The sequence below is a fragment of the Bos javanicus genome, chromosome 4 (genome assembly GCF_032452875.1).
Source record: "Bos javanicus breed banteng chromosome 4, ARS-OSU_banteng_1.0, whole genome shotgun sequence".
Classification (NCBI taxonomy): Eukaryota; Metazoa; Chordata; class Mammalia; order Artiodactyla; family Bovidae; genus Bos; species Bos javanicus.
The window spans coordinates 51264066-51284969 of NC_083871.1; the positions used below are offsets into that span (position 1 = coordinate 51264066).

The 20904-nt window shown below is 43.3% G+C and overlaps 1 protein-coding gene and 1 pseudogene across 3 annotated transcripts in view; one reads left to right on the forward strand and one right to left on the reverse strand.

The window, feature by feature from the left end:
• The window catches only part of CTTNBP2 (cortactin binding protein 2), a 170232-nt gene that overhangs the window by 134184 nt on the left and 15144 nt on the right, over nt 1-20904 (forward strand). For all 3 annotated transcript variants that reach the window (XR_009735897.1, XM_061414021.1, XM_061414022.1), the window contains 4 exons: nt 5770-5856; nt 5937-6036; nt 17606-17758; nt 17929-18116. Coding sequence is in view for 2 of the 3 variants with exons in the window: in XM_061414021.1 (XP_061270005.1) it covers nt 5770-5856; nt 5937-6036; nt 17606-17758; nt 17929-18116 (528 nt within the window). In the remaining variant the exon portion in view is untranslated. The remainder of the gene's footprint in view (nt 1-5769; nt 5857-5936; nt 6037-17605; nt 17759-17928; nt 18117-20904) is intronic.
• LOC133246952 (U6 spliceosomal RNA) lies at nt 20079-20158 on the reverse strand (annotated as a pseudogene).

Genomic DNA, 20904 nt, shown 5'->3' on the forward strand with positions numbered 1-20904 from the left:
AGTAGGCTCTGGGATTGGTGATGAACAGGGAAGCCTGGCATGCTGCAGTCCCTGGGGTCACAGAGAGTCAGACACAACTGAGTGACTGAACTGAACTGAAGCTCATTTTTGAAAGCATATAGTGTGGGTGTCTCTCTGTATGTGAACTGGAATTTTTCTTGAATTCCATCATTCTTTGTACCTATTCTATAAAGAGAGACCTCAGCAAATGCCTAAAAACACTAGCATGAAAGACCCCCGGCTTTGGTTATGCCTGATGCTGGATGTTCCAGTATTATTTGGGGGGATTCTACATGAGTAAGTTGACAGTAACTGTATTCTCTGTGGCTCTGAAGTCATATATAAATTAGTTCTTTAAAATTAAGTTTTCAGAGAGGTTGTAATGAAAGTCTTAGCTATAAAGCATGACCCTTTAACCTATAGCCATCCCAGTTTCATTAGCTCCGTAAAGACCTTTTATTTTTCGTTCTTTTTTGAGTTCAGCATCTCAGCACAGCTTGGCCTAAAAACTGTCTCAGGTAGTAGAAGCTTTTCCTCAGACAAGTGAAACTCTGACCAAACGTGAAGTTGATTGCTTTAAAATAATGCCACGAGTCTGAAAACACATTGCAGGTGCCACATTGGCTGTAACAGGACGACAGCCCCTCGGGTAAACTCCATTCTGCAGAAAAACACTGTGGAGGGAAACAAAGATAGAGGGATAGATGGGCCTTTGTGAAGGTCATTGTCTCCATTTATCCAGAATTCACTTGCCTCACAAAGCACTAATTGGCATGTGATGAGAGCTTCCTGAATAGGCTCTGAAGACACAAGAATAAAAGGGATTGGTACCAATTGTGATAACAAGCCCTGTGTCCCTTTACTAATAGGCAGAAATGTCACACTGTAAGCACGCACTTAGAAGATAAATCTGGGGACTACAATTCACCTTTTAGAAGTTGGGTTTCAAAAAGCAGATCTCCTTTCAACATAGTTAAAATATTTACTACCCTCGCCTCCCCTAATCTGTTTACCTTCCTGTCTACCTATCTGTCTATCTTTAGAGCTGCCCTCTGCTGGAAGCATGGAGCATGTGTATTTTTTAAACCTCAGGCCTTGCTATTTGGAGAAATAACATGGTAACTCTAAAACAGATAAATATGTTTTCTTGGCATAGTTTTGCATGTTTTCACCAGTTTAAATATAGCAAGGGGCTTCCATAATCAATTTTTCTGTTCAGCTCTTAAATGGTAACCAACACAACTGTATCATTTGATGAGCTAGAACAAAATATCATTCACAAAAAAATAGATAATGCGTGAAATAAGTAGAAACCCACTAATAGGATGCTTGCATTAGAATGTCTGAATGATCTAGAAGTCTTTTACCTTGATTTACTTACTGAATTTATTTATCTATATTCTGGAAAGGATGTAAGACTGTGTGAACAGACATGCTTACTACTAGTGAATGGCCTTTCAGTAAAATTTTTCTGTCTTTCCTGAGAACCAACAGTCTGAGAACAAATGAGGTGCTGGAATTGAAGACGGCTTATCTGTGAAGTTGGGTCTCTTGCTGTTACATGACTTCAAAGTCAATCTTAAGAAAATGTAGGCAGTTTGACAGGATGGCTAAACTTGTTTTCAAAAGTGAGACAAGATTAAATAGCAGTATTGGTTGAAAATCTCAGTGGACTTCCCTGGTAGTTTAGCTGGTAAAGAATTCGCCTGCAATGCAGGAGCCCTGGTTTGATTCCTGGGTCAAGAACATCCACTGGAGAAGAGATAGGCTACCCACTCCAGTATTCTTGGGCTTCCCTGGTGGCTCAGCTGGTAAAGAATCTGCCTGCAATGCAGGAGACCTGGGTTGGGAAGATCCCCTGGAGGAGGGCATGACAACCCACTTCAGTATTCTTGCCAGGAGAATGCCCATGGACAGAGGAGCCTGGCAGACTACAATCCATGGGGTCACAGAGAGTCAGACACGACTGAGCGACTAAGTGCAGCACACAGCACAGACTGTTCAGTAAACCTTGAAAATCTGTGCCTGTTTCACTAGTGTGAAACTATCCATTCTTGGTGAGAGAATTTCTACCCAGTAATTCATGGCAATTTGGGATTAATTTGGAGAGCTCAAGATTTCTGCTTTAAAATTGCACCTGCCAAGCAGCACCTAACACACAATTTCCCACTAAAGTACTTTTAAAAAGGGATAAAGCTTCATAGTAACAGAGAAAAATAGAACTGAGGTCTTCCTTGGGCAAGAATCTAGAAAATTTTTTCACTAACTTGAGGAGCAAGAGATTGTCAGGTTTATTTATTTGAGGCCTACCTGAGATGAGATAGGAAAATATTGTTATCTTTCTCTTATCCATCTTTACTAATGATTCAAAAAAAAAAGCAAGATTTACTAGCAGTTAGAAAATTGAGCATACCTCCTTCACTGCTTCTGCTTTTGGCAGCACCATGATACTTTGCTCCACCCCGGCAGCACAGGTCCTTCCGCAGCTGTTCAGAGGTTGGATCCTAGAAATCCCTGAGCAGAGATCACGGGCTTTGATGAGACTGTGCTGCATCGGGAAGCATATTCTATCTGCACTCTCAATGGGCTGGGTACAGGAGCATCCTGCTTCCCGGGTCTGCAGTTCAGCTCATGCACTTGTCTCCCAAGGGAAACAGCAGGACCTTAGTCCACAGCAGCCAGTGCTGGATCCTGGAGTTTAACTAGAAATGTTAGACACCAGCCTGCCATCCGTCTAGTGACCTAATTCAGCTGGAAGATCAGTGGGCAGTGAGTGAAATCAGTAATGGTCCACACATCCTGCTTTACTGCAGAATTCTTCCTGTCGCTTCACAGTAGATAAATACCCATGACAACTTAACATTATACTATGGAAGAATACTGCAGAAAAGAACAAAACCTTCCTGAAAACTGAGAAGAACACAGCTTAAAAATAACTTTTAAAAAAAGAACAAAGAACTTTGGGCGATTATGTTCATTCTCTAGAGGATGCAAGGAGGTAGATTGTGAAAGCAGAGCAAGAAAGCCATGGTGGAGGGCAGGATAAGATGAAAAGGAAAAGGGTTGGAAAGCAGATGGATGAGGCAAGGAGCTCAACAAAGAACAACCCAAAATGCAATGGCCTCATTGAAATTGTACTTGAGATCATAAAGAGCAGAACAGAGGTGGTACGAGAAAGTTCCATTAAGGGTTGTGAGTGTAGAAGAGAAGGACAGAGTTAGGGTAATGATGAAGGGACAGGTGTCCTCACAGAGCACAGCAAGGGAACTTAAGCCTTACAGGTGTGCCTTAGAACTAGAAGAGGAGAAATTAACAAAAGCATAATGGAAGACAAAATTTCCAAGCTGAAAAAAGTTTGCACATGTCCAAAGGATTTACCCTATTTCATTTAAAATTGGAAGAAAGAGACCGTAACTAGATAAATCTGGGCAATGGGCAACAATTTTTAATGACAAGAACAATCTGTGTATCCCCAAGCTTCCCCCCTATCACATAGGTACAAATGAGAACAGACTGTGCTGTAATAATTCTTCTTTAATAAAAGCTTACCCCTGAAGTCTTGTGGTGCCACGGCCTCACTACCTAGAAGCAGAGCCTCAGCTGAACTCTCTGGGATGTTATCTCTCCTGTGTCGTTGAGGGAGGCCCTGTCCCAGGCTTGGTCCTGGCTGGCACCTTTACCACTGCTTGGTTTTCAGAGTCGCGGTTCCACGGAAAACAGCCCAGGCCAGTCGCTGCTGAGCTCAGCCTCTCATTTTAGGATCCTGATGTTTGTCAGGCAGCTGCAGCCACTGCCATTCTTCTTCCAGACACGCTAGTCTCTCTGTTGCTGCCCTACCCTCACTGTGAATCCAACTCTTCCCTTTTTTATTGAAGGCTTAACAGTGGTAGAATAATATTTAAAATAAGATGAAATCACTGGCGGCTACCAGGTAAATTGTCTTTCAGAGCCTAAAACTCAGTCCCCAGTGCAACCTCAAGGGGCCCCTTTAGGATCACTTCCTTCCTCAGCCCATTGTCTGACACCTAGTGGTCAAGCCTGGTTTCCCTTCCCTTCCTAGGAGTTTGTCTAAACATGTCAGGGTCTCCTGGGAGGCCAAAGCTCAGGTCTTAAAGGCCCCAGGTAAGGAAGGAGTTCCCTTTTCCTTCCATACTAAGGGCTTTCCCTCAAGCCTTCCTTTCATATCTCAGAATCTGCCTTTTCCTGTAGGATCCAGGGGCATAGTCACTGTCTTCACGAAAGTCCACTCTGGTCACCCTCTAGGATGTGACCTTCCCTGTTATATAAAAGGGACAAACTGATCAGAGCACAGCAGAGCAAAGGCAGCACAAGGATACACATCCATGTCCTTACGTCGTCCCATCGCAGATTAAAAAGAGAAAAAAGACCTGTCGTGTCTTAACACATTTCTAAGTCTGGGTGGCTCAATCTTCAGTCCTCGTATGAACTTTGTCAACGGTACTGGTTAGGTTGGTGCTTCACTTGTGTGGGTCCTTTTCTGCCAAACCTTTCTAGGAAGAAACCTCCCCAGCATGGGAGCACAGCGCTGGATTATGGAGGTGTGGGAGGCTGATCTCCACCCCGATTTCACTCTAAACATCATTGCCCTTGTCCTGCGTAAAACATCATTCATTGACTTTCCATCTTAGCACCCACTACATCTCCACCTGTTCTTAATTGAGATATTTTTATACATGGGGATAAAGAGTTTTTAAAATCACTATAGGCTTCCAGGAAGGAGACTTTTTATTTTTTTAACAAAGGAAAAGTGGTCAGCCAGACTCTACCTAGATTTCTGAAATTCAGTGGGATCATATAAAGAGTTGATCCAAGTATTTTATTCTCATGAAGATGTCCTTTATGTAAAAAGTCAACACAAAGGTATTCTCTCATATACAATAGGTGTAAAAAGATGGCACTCCTGTATGCTTAAAAACCAAATACATGCATATCAACTGTGCAGAGAAGAAAACTGGAAGGAAACATGAACCATATTATAGTGGTTGCTTTGGTGATTTTTATTCTGCTTCTTTATTTTTCTTTGTGTTGTCTAAAATTTCCTGAAAAACATTCACTGCGATTTTAACCTCTGAAAAGTAAGAGAAGCATTGGGAAAATTTGAACTAAAGAGCATCTGTAAAGGATAATAATAAAAAAAAATTACAGAATATCTATAAGGGACAAAATACACTAGGAACTGTGTTCCCAGGTAGTATACTGAACCTCAGTGTAGAAAATGGAGGAAAGAAAGGAGTATACTTTTTCAAAGAAGGCCCTCTCTTGCTATAAACATGTAAATACTGTGTAAAATTCAGAGAAGGCAATGGCACCCCACTCCAGGATGGAGGAGCCTGGTAGGCTGCAGTCCATGGGGTCGAGAAGAGTCAGACACGACTGAGTGGCTTCACTTTCACTTTTCACTTTCCTGCATTGGAGAAGGGAATGGCAACCCACTCCAGTGTTCTTGCCTGGAGAATCCCAGGGACGGGGAGCCTGGTGGGCTGCCGGCTGTGGGGTCGCACAGACGACTGAAGTGACTTAGCAGCAGCAGCAACTGTGTAAAGTGTAAAATACTATGTTTGTCAGTGTTCACATTAAAATGAAAGGCTATATGCCCAGTGAATGAAGCCAATCCCTAGAAAAATACTTTTAATCTTTTGAAAGGCGGAAAACAATCAGAAAGGATATTCTACACAGTGTAAATAAACCAATAATTTAATATTTATCTTCTAATAGTTTTACCAAGATCTTCTCTGGGTTTATTAATAGGTCGAGCAATATCATAATGTCATTTTCCATGGCCCAGAAGGGAGCTTGCAAGACTACATCGCCCATCAGCTTGCACTCTGCCTGAAGGTATGGGTTGACCACATACCCTCTCCTTTTCTTTGAAAATTCGAAAGAGTTCAGAACTAACCACACTCTTCTTATCACAGCACAGACAAATGGCTGCAGGATTCCCCTGTGAAATAGTGAGAGCTGAAGTGGATGCTGATTTCTCCAAGGAACAGCTAGTAGATCTGTTCATCAGTAGTGGTAAGACCATCTCAGCAAACTGAATTGTGATAACCAAAAGGCATGTTTTGTCAATTAAGCCATTGCAAGGAAAAAATGTTGTGCTTAGGGATAAATTTAAGTAGACTGTTCAATTATGCCGCAGCTATGGGATGAAAACTGGGAACCCTGGTGACACTTGTAAAAAGACACTTATGTACGTGTCATTGCATCTGTTCTGCATCCTGCATTCTGTTTATAAATTATCTGTTTGAAGTGTAGTATATAACTGGCACTAGAGGATACCAAAGGAGGCAGGGTGGTGGGAGCAGTCCACCTTAGTGAAACTGTTGTATCATTGGTGCAGTTTTGAATTAATTGCACGGTGGTAATAAGCGATCGATTTTTTAGTAAATTTTATTATTCATAAATTCTGTACAACAGAGCACCCCTTGTTGTTGCGCCTGGGGTGCACTGCTTCCTCCACTTCATTCTTAGTATGCCATTAACCAGCACTTTGCTAAACACAAACCACGCATTAACTAACTCATTTGGACTTCCCCGGTGGCTCAGCAGGTAAAGAATCCTCCTGTAATGTGACATGGGTTCCATTCCTGGGTCTGGAAGATCCCCTAGAGTAGGAAATGACAACCTGCTCCAGTATTCTTGAGTGGAAAATTCCATGGACAGAAGAGCCTGACGGGCTACAGTCCAAAGGGTCGCAAAGAGGCAGACATGACTAAGTGAGCACACTCGGTCTCCACAACAGCCCTATGCAAGTTGGGTTTTTTCCCCACTCTGAGAGATTCTAGTTTAGTTTGTCTGAAGTGTGGAATGGGCACCAGCATTTAAAACCTTTTTTTTTTACTGGAGTTATAGTTGATTTACAATGCTGTGTTAGTTTCAGGCGTATAGCAAAGTGACTCTGTTATACGTGTACAGGGACCCACCCTTTTCTTCATTCTTTTTCCCGTGTAGGCCATGATAGAGTACTTACTTATTTTTGGCCGTGCTGGGTCTTCACTGCTGCATGCGCTGTAAATAGTTGCAGTGTGAGGGCTCTCTTGTTGTAGCTCGCAGTCTCTAGGGTGCCCAGGCTTCAGTGGTGGTGGTGCACAGGCTTAGTTGCCTCCTGGCATGTGGGATCTTTCCTGGCCAGAGATCAAACCCATGTCTCCGCATGGGCAGCTGGACTGTCAACCACTGGACCACCAGGGAAGCCCCTTGAGTCGGCATTATTATCTCCATTTCAAAGGTGAGGAAACAGGCATGAAGAGCTTCAGTAACTTGCCACAAACTACACAGCAGCAGAACCGTGATTTAAACATATTAATTAATGCAGCATTTTCGTGAATTCCCCATCTTAGGCTCCAGAGCTTAACACCCCCATCTCCAGCGCAGGCACAGTTAGTATAACCCTGTAGAGTATAAATGACTAGTGAAACAAAACTGCAATGGAGCAGCCTCTGGTCTCTATGGGCTCAAAACCTCAGAGAACCTGGGGATGGGGTGAAGGAGAGAGGTGGTTGTGAGCTGAGTTAGGATGCAATAAAGTGCAAATTCAGGTCTCTTCTTTAGGGGAAGGGGCAATTTTCATCTTTGGACCTGTGATCAAGGGAGATATCCTGTAGCTGGTGACCAGGCTGAGGAAGATGGAAATTACCAGGAGTTCTAAGCCAAGAAATACAATTAAGAGGCAATTTAGAGACAGACTGAGGAGTCCACAGACATAGAAGCACATTTTGGGGACAGGAAAACTCCACCAGAATCTGAATGTTGGTGTAGTGCCCAGGCGATTCTTTGCCAGAAAGTAGTGAGAGTAAGTGACAGAAAACTGTTTTCTCTGACAATACTAATAAAAGCTAATGTTTATTAAGCTTTGTCTCTGGTAAGCCCTATTTGGGGCTTCCCTGGTAGCTCAGACAGTAAAGAATCTGCCTGCAATACAGGAGACCCAGATTCAATCCCTGGGTCAGGAAGATCCCCTGGAGAAGGTAATGGCAACCCAGTCCAGTATTCTTGCCTGGAGTATTCCATGTTTAGAGGAGCCTGGCAGGCTACAGTCCATGGGGTCACATAGAGTCAAACACAACTGAGTGACTAACACACTTAAGCCCTATTCTAACCTCCCTGGTTTATAAACACTTGAGACAAGAGGTTAAGTGCTGGCCCATGGATGCCACAGCGAGGACACAGCAGTGCAGACATAAACCAAGCAGTCAGAATCCTGAACCTGACCTCAATCACTGCCTGCTGCTGCTGCTCCTCAAAAACTCATCTGCGCCCCCCATTTCTCCCCCTTAGTTTTATAGCAAAAACCCCCTACACTTTTTCAATATTCAGTCTTCATTTCAGAGTAAGAAATTAAAATATGGTGTGTCTTGTCCTATCAGGGTAAACAGCAATTAGACTGAACTCTGTTCTAAGCTTAGCTAAAAAAAAAAAAAAAGGCTGAAAACAGTGAGTTAGGTCAAGAAGGATGCTAAGGTGACCAGCTCAGCGTTTCTAAATCTTTGAGGAGCACCTTTCTAAAAATAACTCTTCTTCCTAATTTCCCAATTCAGTGAGTCTCTTGGCCCCCACACTTGGAACTCAGGTCGCGTTGGCAGACCTGAAAACCTAAATGCCCACACGTGCCGTAAGCTACACAAAGGAGTGAAGCAGGCTGGTGGGGGCAGGAGGGAGGGAGGCCTGTCCCTATCTCCATGAGAACAGCAGCTCTCAGCTCTAAGCAGCTGAGTGGAGATGCAATTTCATGGGTTTTGTGACTTGCAGGAAGAAGCAAGAAACCTAAGTTTTATGTGAAAATTTGGGAGTTTGTTCTTCAGTGTTTTCAACTATCTTAATTTTTAAAGCTATGTTAAGACCGTCTAGAACCCCCCAGGTCCTCTGATTCACGAAGCACTCATTCCTGTCACACAGCCAGTCCATGGTCGCGTCCTGCCAAGTGGGCCTCAGTGGGCCTTTTTCATCCATCCCCGTCAGGACCATCGTACTTCATGCCTCCTTTTACTCTGTCTTGTCTACTTACCTGTAAGTGGCTGCTCTGCCCTCCTTTTCTCCTCCCTGAACATCCTTCACAGATCACCAGACCCCTGATTAGAAGCTCTTCGTGATTCCTGTCCATTCTTCCATCGCCCACCGAACAAAGTCAGTGCCACTCTGTCTTCCATTCTAGGACATTGTTCCACTTAATCTGTTCATTTGACCTTTTTTAATTTTTTGAGATATAACAGTAAGTGCAAGGGATACAGGGTGTTGATATGATGCCCAAATATTACAAAATGATTACCACTGTATCATTAGCTAGAATTTCCATCACCTCATATAATTACCATTTCTTTCTTGCAGTGAGAACATTTACTGTCTACTCTCTCAGCAATTTTCAAGTATATAATAAATACAGTATTAACCCCCCCAAACTTACTCATCTTATAACTGAAAGTTTATATCCTCTGACTGTATCCTCCATACTGTTTTCCAGCCTTCATCTAGAATTACTCTGAAATTTCATCTAGAATAAACACACAAACTTTCGTTTTCCCCACCCCCTACACACACACATACCATGACTACCGCATGGCAGGTTCCCAGTAAAGTACTGTGTTGTACATGACTAGTTAAAATAAGACATGGCAGTCCCTGTTTTAAATACTCTGAAGTGAAGTGAAGTCGCTCAGTTGTGTCCGACTCTTTGCGACCCCATGGATTGTAGCCTACCAGGCTTCTCATTCCATGGGATTTTCCAGGCAATAGTAATGGAATGGATTGCCATTTCCTTCTCTAGGGGATCTTCCTGATCCAGGGATTGAACCCGGGTCTCCCACATTGTAGCAGACGCTTGACCGTCTGAGCCACCAGGGAAGTCGTACTCTAAGGACACCCCAAATAAAGGCTTGTCTGATCTCTCCAGATATGACAACTACCTCTGATGAAGAGCAGTAAGCTTTGTTTACCTCTGAGTCCCACCCAGCTATAGTTCAAGGCAGTGAGGCTTATTTGGGCTTTTATGTTCACTGACACATAGTATGAGCTCCTTGAAGGCTAGGAATGTAGCTTTTTCTTCTATTTCACTTTGTACACTGATTGCCAATAATTACTTGTTGAGTGAATGGCTGAATCTCCTAATATAAGAAATAGGCAAAGAAAAATGGAATGTTAATCACACTTAGTTGTCAGCAAGTAGAAGAGCTTGCTTACAGTGAAGCTAGAAAGAAAAAAGAGAGTGTAGGAGTTGTTGAGGCTGTACTTGATGACAGGACATAAAAACAGAATGAATTGGATTTCAGAAAGGTTTTCAAATGATAGACTGAGTCCAAAAAATCTACTCTCTTATGTAGGGAATAGTATAGCATCTCCACGTAGTAAAGGATTTTTATTCTGTATTTGGCTCAATAATTTACAAGTATCAAACATCCTTTTTTTTTTTTTTTAATAGCACAAATAAGACACAAACACAAGACTTCTACCTGCTAAGACCTTGAATGCAGTTACCCGTTAGCAAGCGGAGCATATTGGAGGTTCCTCATTCGCCTTCTTCCCCGCATCTAGTCAGTCCTCGTTCCTCTTGAATCTATTTCCCCTATCTCATCTCCACCTCCTGCTCTCCAGTCCACCTGCCACCTGTCATCTCTTGCTCAAGGGACTGTGGCACTAACCCTTCTTGTTCTTCTGCTCTCTCTCCTTTCAGAAGCCCTCTGCAGGCTTCCAGAAGGTTCACCCTAAAATGTAAAGCTGCTCATGACAATTTCCTACGATTATACTCTAGTGTCCCCAGAATAGACACTGGAGGTCTCTGCATGTCATGTCAGGAACACTGCAGTCTGGCTTCAGATCTCTGCCTCGCTGCTGTCCATCCTCAGCTTCTGAAACTCCATCCATTGTCACCGTCATTTTCACGGCAGCAGGACCCACTGCTCTTGACAGGTGGCCAATGAGGAGATCATGGGGAAGTACATTGTGAGTAGACGGGGACACCAGAAACTCCTGAGGCAGTACCAGGGAATCGCAAGTGAGCCAGAGGGAAGGATCTGGGGACAGTGTGGTGTCACTGTGTGTCGTGCAGAAAGCCCTCAGCAGGGAATTTTCTTTTGTGGTAAAAGAAAGGGTGATGAAAAAGGACAGAGTAAAGAAGGCAGAGATCTGGGTTAGAGAGAAGGAGCTTCAAGGCTATTCTACTTAAGCTTTTAGAATACTAATGGGATAGAAAATATCTATCCCCTAGTCTCTCTTTTTTTAACCAAGAAAGTAAATTGATTGAATAATACAACTGCCATATGAGGATGTGCTGATTCATAAGGTGTTCTAAACATATTCCTAGTTTTTAAACTTATTTTCTAAAAAAAAAAAAAAAAAGTTTAAACTACATAGATTTAGCTGGAGACATTATTTTGCCAACAAAGGTCCGTCTAGTCAAGGCTATGGTTTTTCCAGTGGTCATGTATGGATGTGAGAGTTGAACTGTGAAGAAAGCTGAGCGCCGAACAATTGATGCTTTTGAACTGTGGTGTTGGAGAAGACTCTTGAGAGTCTTCTTGGACTGCAAGGAGATCCAACCAGCCCATCCTAAAGGAGATTGGTCCTGGAAGGAATGATGCTAAAGCTGAAACTCCAGTACTTTGGCCACCTCATGCGAAGAATTGACTCATTGGAAAAGACTCTGATGCTGGGAGGGATTGGGGACAGGAGGAGCAGGGGATGACAGAAGATGAGATGGCTGGATGGCATCACCGACTCGATAGACGTGAATCTGAGTGAACTCCGGGAGTTGGTGATGGATAGGGAGGCCTGGCGTGCTGCAATTCATGGAGTCGCAAAGAGTCGGACACGACTGAGCGACTGAACTGAATTGAGCTGACTGAAGAATGTTGAGCTTTCCTCTTCCAATGGGCATAGCACATACATTTCCATATATGTTCCTGTCTATGATTCTGTAGAAGAAAGCCAGTGAAAAGAGACAGAGAATGAATAAAAGAAGTGTATGAGCAACAAAATACAAGAAGGAAGAGTAGCAGATTTTTAAAAATTACTAGTTTTAAGAATCTAAAACTTACATGGATTCTGAAATGGTACCAGTGAAGACAGGAATGTAGAACAGAAGATCAGTTCAAGAAGAATGACATAGCACTTATACCTGCAATGGATATTTTGTTCATTTTAAATAACATCTTCCTCCTCGTATTGACTTTTGTGAGAAACTGTCATGTCACATGGAGAAGGCGATGGCACCCCACTCCAGTACTCTTGCCTGGAAAATCCCATGGACAGAGGAGCCTGGTGGGCTGAAGTCCATGGGGTCGCTAAGAGTCGGACACGACTGAGCAACTTCACTTTCACTTTTCACTTTCCACTTTCATGCATTGGAGAAGGAAATGGCAGCCCACTCCAGTGTTCTTGCCTGGAGAATCCCAGGGACGGGGGAGCCTGGTGGGCTGCCATCTCTGGGGTCGCATAGAGTAGGACACGACTGAGTGACTTAGCAGCAGCAGCAGCAGTCATGTCACATGGCTCAGTTATTTGGTAAGGAGGGTGTGAATGTGTATTAGAATGGGTCGAACTTCTCCTCAGTATAAGGTATTGAGTTAGGTTAGCAAGACAGATATTTTTTTAAATTACATGTGACAGTAGTAGTAAGAAAAAAAAAAATAAACACTCATTTGGTATTTTAAAACAATGCTTAGAATTCCTGAGAAAACTTTCTACTTCCAAAGAAATAAAGATGGAATTACTGTAATAATATCATATGTAATTGAAGTCTACATAAATGAGATTTCCTCCTTGGACCCTACATTGCTAGAGGCTCTTTGCAGACCTTTCCCTTGCTTCTCCTCTGGACTCAGAGCATCATCCCCACAGAGCCTTGTTTTAAATGGATGGTGTAAAACATGGGCCACGTCCATCCCCAAAGAGGAGAGTGTGGACTTGGCCTCACCTTAGACATGGAGTGATTTGGGTTTAACTATAAATGTGATACATTATTTTTAAACCAGTGAGTCTTGCTCTAGGACTTAGCTATCCAGAACTTTGAAAACAAAGGTGTGCAAAACTGAACTATAGCCCTGAGCCTAGCCCAGGAGATATCTGATTAAGATTATACTGATCTCTGGGGAGGAGCAGAGATGATACACCTATCAAGTTAGAAGAAAGAAGGACTAAAAGAGATAGTTTCAGAAATGGGGTTTTGAATTAGCAGAGGACAAAGGGAATTTAAATGGTCAACTTTCCCACAACAGGCCAGAAGAAATCTCCAGATATAATATGGCATGAGAAGCCATCTTGTGTCTCCTAAACCCTGATCAAAGGCTGAATAATCCTTCAAACCCAAAGGTGTGATGAGTTTTTGCTTCTGTGGTTGGTTAATATTATAGAAATGAATCCATGTTAAATAACTTGAACTAGACATGCTATGCTATGCTATGCTATGCTAAGTCACTTCAGTCGTGTCCGACTCTGTGCGACCCCATAGATGGCAGCCCACCAGGCTCCCCCATCCCTGGGATTCTCCAGGCAAGAACACTGGAGTGGGCTGCCATTTCCTTCTCCAATGCATGAAAGTGAAAAGTGAAAGTGAAGTCGCTCAGTCGTGTCTGACTCTTAGTGACCCCATGGATTGCAGCCTAACAGGCTCCTCCGTCCATGGGATTTTCCAAGCAAGAGTACTGGAGTGGGGTGCCATTGCCTTCTCTGTGAACTAGACATGCTAATTCACAACTAAAGTGAAATTTACATTTGGACGAACTTGTTTTAGGATGTTGAACTTAGTGGTCAGATGGAGAAGGAGGAAAAATTGAACATACGCAATCGGGAGTGTTGAAGACAAAGGTTTTCACCAAAAAACAACCCAGTCTGTTTGACCTGGATCGATACCTTAGGGGAGACCGATATCAACAAAATTGAGATGGAAACCCAACCCAACTGTTGCGAACAGCACCCCATGTACTTTTTGTCTAGGGCACAAGCTGTGCGTTAAATATGGGACAAATTGAGTCACTCGCTATAAATACAATCCTCGCTTATGGACCTGGGAGAATGAGTTGGCTTCTTTTTCCAGGAGTTCTCCTACAATCCTATAAACTCATTTATCTCCAGCTTGAATCCTTCCTTGCTGCCTCCCTCCTCTGGTCCAGCCCCTGCTGGACATCTCAGGAGAGATGCCTCACTCATCAGACACTCAGGCTTGAGACATAGCCCATCACCACCACCTCAAGTGTGCTCCCGCTCATGTGCTCTCTGCCTTCATTCACTGCATGGCTGCTCCTCCAGTGAGAACTTCTGAGTTGCCTCTGATACTCCCTCTCTGCCCCTCTCTCAAGACAGTCAACCACTGAGCTTTGTTATTGTTCAGTCACTGTCGTGTCCAACTCTTTGCAACCACATAACTGCAGGATGCCAGGCTTCCCTGTCCTTCACTGTCTCCCAGAGTTTACTCAAACTCATGTCCATTGAGTTGGTGCTGCCATGCAACCATCTCATCCTGTCACCCCCTTCTCCTCCTGCCCTCAGTCTTTCCCAGCATCAGGGTCTTTTCCACTGAGCTTTGCTCACTCATCTCAGAATACCCTTTTGTTCTGAGCCTTGGCCCTGGAGGAGGCTCCTGTTACCTGCTGTCCTCACGTCAGCAGTAAGAGCCTGTAGATGTGTTCTCTTGTTTCTTTACTCTCCCATCAATTCTACTCACCATAGCAAGATCTCAGAGGAGGAGCCAAATCATGTTTCCCCCCCGCCCTTAAAGATTTCCACTGATTCCCAGAGCTGGTAGTTTCTCCCTTTCAGCATGACATCCCGGGCCTCCCACTTTGCATTTGTGGCTGGCTTCTGAGACTTCATTTCAACCAGTTGCATGCAGGCTGCCCATGAAACGCCAGTGCCCCAGGCCCAGCACTGATCGACTGCATCCCGGCCTCTGGGGATGGATCCCAGGTGACTGCAGAGTGTGGCGCAGAATGAGGACACTGCCTGCCACCCTGCTGCCCACAGATGGGGCTCCTGGATTCCACCACACTGATGTGGCTTTCCCCCGAGCTCCCAGCCCATTCTGGAGGCCTGGGTCAGCTTTGAGCTTGCCTTCATGCCACTCTTGAAACTACTCTAACCTTAGTTTGAGGTTCCAGTCCCTTCAAGGACTGAGCTCTGCCTAGAGTCCATTCTCCCACCTGTGCCATTTCTTAAACCTAGAAAGCCTTCTTCCAATCTATCAAGATGCCATTCTTCATAATGGGTCCAGTTTAAAATGCCGCATTCCCCCAGTTAGAATCAGTCACCTCCAGCACTGTGCCATAGTGCTTAGCACAGTACACAGGCAAGGGGCAGTGGAAGACACTGTTGAGATGCAATTACATGTTCCTGTAGGCACGTTCTAGCTGAACGCACAGCTTCAAAGCTGTTAGAACTAGCCAAACACGTCCCTGGTGGCTCAGTGGTAAAGAATCCGCCTGCCAGTGCAGGAAATGTGGGTTTGATCCCTGTGTCGGGAAGATCCCTGGAGGAGGGCATGGCAGCCCCACTCCAGTATTCTTGCCTGGAGAACCCCATGGACAGAGGAGCCTGATAGGCTACAGTCCACAGGGTCACAGAAGAGTTGGGCATGACTGAGCAACTAAATAACAACAAATTATGTGTTCCTGCAGACACATTCTAGCTGGATGTAGCAGCTTCAAGGCCACTGGAACTAGCTGTACACTTAATCCAGATCAAGGGAAAACTGGAGACCTTCAGTCCTTAGTTACAGAAAGCAGATACATAAGCCATTCAGCCTTTTTTTTTTTTTTAATCAATGGTTATAAAAATTTGTTAGCTTATCATTATTCTTTTTAAAAAAACTATTGGTTTATCATGTGTACTTAGTGGCTCAGTTGTGTCTGACCCTTTGCGACCCCATGGACTGTAGCCTGCCAGGCTTCTCTGTTCGTAGAATGCCCCTATACAAGAATGCTGCAGTGGGTTGCCATGCCCTCCTCCAGGGGATCTTCCTGACCCAGGAATTGAACTAGGTTCTCCTGCATTGCAGGCGGATTCTTTACCAGCTGGGCTGGTAAAGCCATCATACTTCCATAATAAGTGTAGTTCTGAAATAACACGTGACCCTGAGAAGCACAGAATGTGTTCGTGCTCTTTATTGAGGAGCCGCGTTGAGGGGACGTGGCACATGCCAAGTGCTAGTGCACCGCCCCCACAGACAACTCGATGGAGAGGCAGCCCGTTTTGTTTCTGGTCTTTTCGTTTTTAAAGCTTTGTAGCATCCAGAAAAGTTATTTCCATCTCAGAAGAGATTAATTTACAGTGTTCAAGGAGTTCTCTTGAAACTGACAATGCATTTGTGTCTAGAGTAACACAGAGGCGGAGTGGTTATAATGTCCTATCATAAGTGTTTGTGGAAAGTGGAACTACTTGACAGAATCACTGCTGAGTATTCTAAATTGATCTTTTCTCAAGGTTAGTTTAGCTAAGACTCAGGCATCTTAGAATCTTCTAAAATATTAAAAGGTGATATAAATTTTTTATTCTTTGCTATCTAGCAAGTATTATAGATGTATTTCAATTACCGGATTAACATTTGAGTGCTTAGCAGGTGCCCAGGCAATCTTTCAGTTACATTTTATCTACCAATTTGTCTAATACATATAATAATAATACTCCATTTATGCAGTTCAGGCCCCCCGTCTTTAGTGTGAGGACCCCTAAAATAAGAATCACAAGACCCAGATTATGGTCCTTCCTTATCACTGTTTCTGAAGCCTTCGTCAAATCTCCTTAACATCTCTGAGATCTATGAAATGAAAGGAGGGATCTGCTTGTCTCTGAGGTCCTGTCTCCATAATTTTATGAACATTTTACATATGTGTAATTTAAAGGATTAAATTTATTAAAATAAATTTAAAGTGTTCAATCCTCATTGAAGGATTTTGACCCTTTGTATTCTGAAATATCCATCTATAAAATACATACTACCTATTTTTATAGATCAATGAATAATTTAAAATAAAATGATAACTTAGCCACTGACCAGGTCACAAAATAGAACATCTCTAGCTTCCAGAATGGGCCCACGTGCCACACCCTTGTTCACAAACCCTTCCTTCTAGAGGTAGCTGCTAGTCTCGCTTTTGTCATCATTTCTTTGCTTTTTAAAAACAGTTTTACTGTCTACGAATTCCTAAAGTATATGTTCATGTTTTAAAGTGTATGTTTCATGAACTGTAAATGATGGTGTCATATCGTTTGTATCCTTGTGTGATTTGTTTCTTAATATACCGTTTGTGACCGTCTTCCGTGTGGCTGCTTGTAGCTACAGTTTGTTCATTTTCAAATCCATTGTAGGAACGTACTTTCTACTCTGTTGTTGGTGGACATTTGGGTTGATTCCGTTTGGGATCTGTTACGGAACTAGTTAATGTTGGGTCGTTGTGTGCAGGGGTATCCTCAGCTGTATTCAGTAATTTCAAACTGTTTCCCAGAGTCTTTATACTTTCCCAGCTATGTCAGAGCGCCGTGTCACATCTTTGCTAACACATAAACTTTTACAAGTTTGTACATTTCTGTCATTTTATGTTTTAATCATTGATCATTTAATCACTGATACATTTTAATCATTGAATTTCTGTTTTGACCCCAGCGTGTCTGATCCCAGTGAAACAATCTCCTGCTAACAAGAAAATCATCGTCATCTTAGAGAACTTGGAAAAATCTTCATTGTCTGAGTTACTGGGGGACTTTTTGGGACCTCTGGAAAATCACAGCACTGAAAGCCCCTGTACCTTCCAAAAAGGTAAAGATAGTGGAGAGACCACCCCAAGAAGCCAGCTGCTTTAAGAGCTTTCTAATCTCTCTGTCCCCTGGAGCACACGTTACGCTTCATGGCCGTCTTTCCTTCACTTGTTTGGACTTGTTCCCTGCTATGGTTTCCTGATGTTGGACTGCTGCTTTGGTTTGTTTTAGGAAACGGAATGTCTGAATGCTACTACTTTCATGAGAACTGCTTTCTGATGGGAACAATCGCCAAGGCCTGTCTCCAGGGCTCCGACTTGCTGGTGCAGCAGCATTTCCGCTGGGTACAGCTGCGCTGGGACGGCGAGCCCATGCAGGGGCTGCTGCAGAGGTTCCTCAGGAGGAAGGTTGTGAATAAGGTAACAGACCACACACAGCCCATTGTTGGGAGAGGGTCCTTGACATTCCCTGGCATTGCTGTCAGGCAACCTGGGCTTGAGCTCTGCCACTTACTGTGTGGCTTCTGGCAAGTAAAAATCAATCCCTGGGTCAGGAAGATCCCCTGGAGGAGGGCTTGGCAACCCACTCCAGTATTCTTGCCTGGAAAAATCCTTTGGACAGAGGAACCTGGCAGGCTGCAGTCCATGGGGTCATAAAGAGTTGGACACAACTGAGCGACTAACACTTTAAGGGTTAAATAGGATAATGCATGTAAAACTCATAGCAGTACCTATACTATGTCAAGTATTTTTAAAAAAACAAATAGACGTCCCTGATGGTTCAGTGGTTCAGACTCTGAGCTTTGAGTGCAAGGGATGCAGGTTTGATCCTTGTTGGGAAACTAAGATGATGGGGGCCCCCCCTCCAAAATAAGCAGATAGGTTTTACTGTTTTAATTAACCATTCTCAAGGGGTCTCCCTGAGTTTAAATGCTGAGACTAGATTAGAAAATTAATCATTCTTCTTAAGGAAAAGCTACTGTTTCCTTGGAGCCTTCATTATCCATCTACTCAATCTAGTTTTAATATTTGTTACATTGCATTATAGTAACTTTTAAAAAGTCATATGAAAAAATTAGAAATCTCTGTTGACACATTTTTAAGAAGAATAATCACTTTTAGTGATTTTTCATAGTAAATATTCTTCATTCTATCAAAATAACAAAATTAATTTAGTGTACTTACCAAATTGAGCACATTATTCTCTAATGTCGTATTCTTAAATTAGGCCAGTAGCTAAGTGTCTGGGTGGATTTGAAATAAAAGAGCTCGATTTAGCAAGATTTTATTGTTTAATCCTGCACAGTGGGCCACACTGGGAGGACAGGATCTTCATTGTATCAGCAGAGGAGTTTAAGCTGTAGGTAATATGACACCCCACTGTTAGCTGCTTCACACACAAAAAGAGGCTTTTTTCCCTTACATAACCAGATGCCTTGCGGTAGGTGTTGCTGATGTCCATTCACACCGTGATGCCAGGTCCCAGGTCTGGGTGAATCTCTTGGCCTCTCTTCAGGACTGCCTGGTTTCTGCAGGGCTTCGGGCACCACACCCTCACACAGACTTGTTCACAGGTAGGGAGCAGGATGCCGAGCTGTTCGAGAGGGAACTTAGGCTGCTTTTGCCTCCTTCTTATCAGGGGGAACAGCATCTTTTTCTGAAACTCCCAGAATCAGAAGACTTCCCCTTAATGGTTCATTAACCAGAACTGGTTTCATGCCCACCCTTCTGCCATAGACCTTGGCTAGAGCTATCTTCCCAACACCAGAGTGCGCCACCAAGTTCCTGAACGAAATCGCTGTGTCTGTTGTGTTAGAGCATGTGAATGTACATGCAGTCATAGAGGAGGGCTGGGGAGGGTGGTGGAGGGAGAAGGGTGCAGCGGGAATGCTGTTGGTAATTCAGTGACAGTCCCTACTATTGGTGATTTCAATTAGTACCTGAAGTTCCTAATTGAATCAGAAATCGTCTGCCCCAAGCTCTGCTAAAGTCAGTTGCCTGATCATAAATATATGCTTTTGACCAAAGCACATCTATTATATGACCTCAGCCAATAAGAAGAAAGGTGAGGTAAAGACAGTCATGGGTTTTGTAGCTTTTCACATCAGTGATGCTTCCATTAACTTTATCACTATTAATATTTAAATCTTACTGCTAAAAAACTCACCTAAAGAACTGCAAAAGATACCAGTATTTTTCTTAAAGACTTTATTATTTTTAGAGCAATTTTCGGTTTACAATAAAATCGAAAGGGAGATATAGAGATTTCTACCCATTGCTCCTCAAATATGCATAGCCTCCCCCATTCTCACCAGAAGGCTGCATTATTTCATCAAGGAGGAACCTACCCTGACACAGCAAAGTGCCTGGTTTATCTAAGAGAAAAACATGGAATGCTTCACCAATTTCTGTGTCTTTCTTGCGCAGGGGCCATGCTAATCTTCCTTGAAATCTTTCCTAACCCTCTCCCTCTTCCGGCTCTCTGGTAAACATAGTTTGAAAACGATTGATTTTACTTATTTTGAAAAGAAAGTTCTCTTCAAGCTCTACACTTTCCTCCATTGTGCTTGAGGATGGGCAAGTGGGGTGTGCTGTAAGGAACAGAAAGTGGGGAGGAAGGGCAATGTGTTTAATTTACCAGGAGTCACTTCAAGTAGGTTAATAAAATGGATTCCTGGGGTAGGTGTACGGTGGGAATGAAGACAACTGCAAAACAACAGAAATCGTGTAACTGCAGGATGGAGCCAAATAATGGGGGTGCTTAGAAGCACGCTGGCATGTGATCAAAATTTCTTCTTCCAGTTTCTCACAGGAATAAAAATAAACGTATTTTTTGGAGGAGACAAAGCTTCTAGTATTTAATAAAAAATAATTGTACCTTTAGTAGGAAATTGAAAGCGAAAGAAAGCGTTGGTCACTCTTTTGTGTCTGACTCTTTGCAACCCCATGGACTGTAGCCCACCAGGATCCTCTGTCCATGGAATTCTCCAGGCAAGAATACTGGAGTGGATTGCCATTCCCTTCTCCAGGGGATCTTACCCACCCAGGGATTGAACCTGGGCCTCCTGCATTGTGGGCAGATTCTTTACTGTCTGAGCCACCAGAGAAAGCCAAGGAAAGTAATATTCATCTATTAATTGTAGCCATGATCTCATTTTCACTGGAAGACTATCAGAAAAAGTGGGAGAAATATGATCCTCTTTTGAAA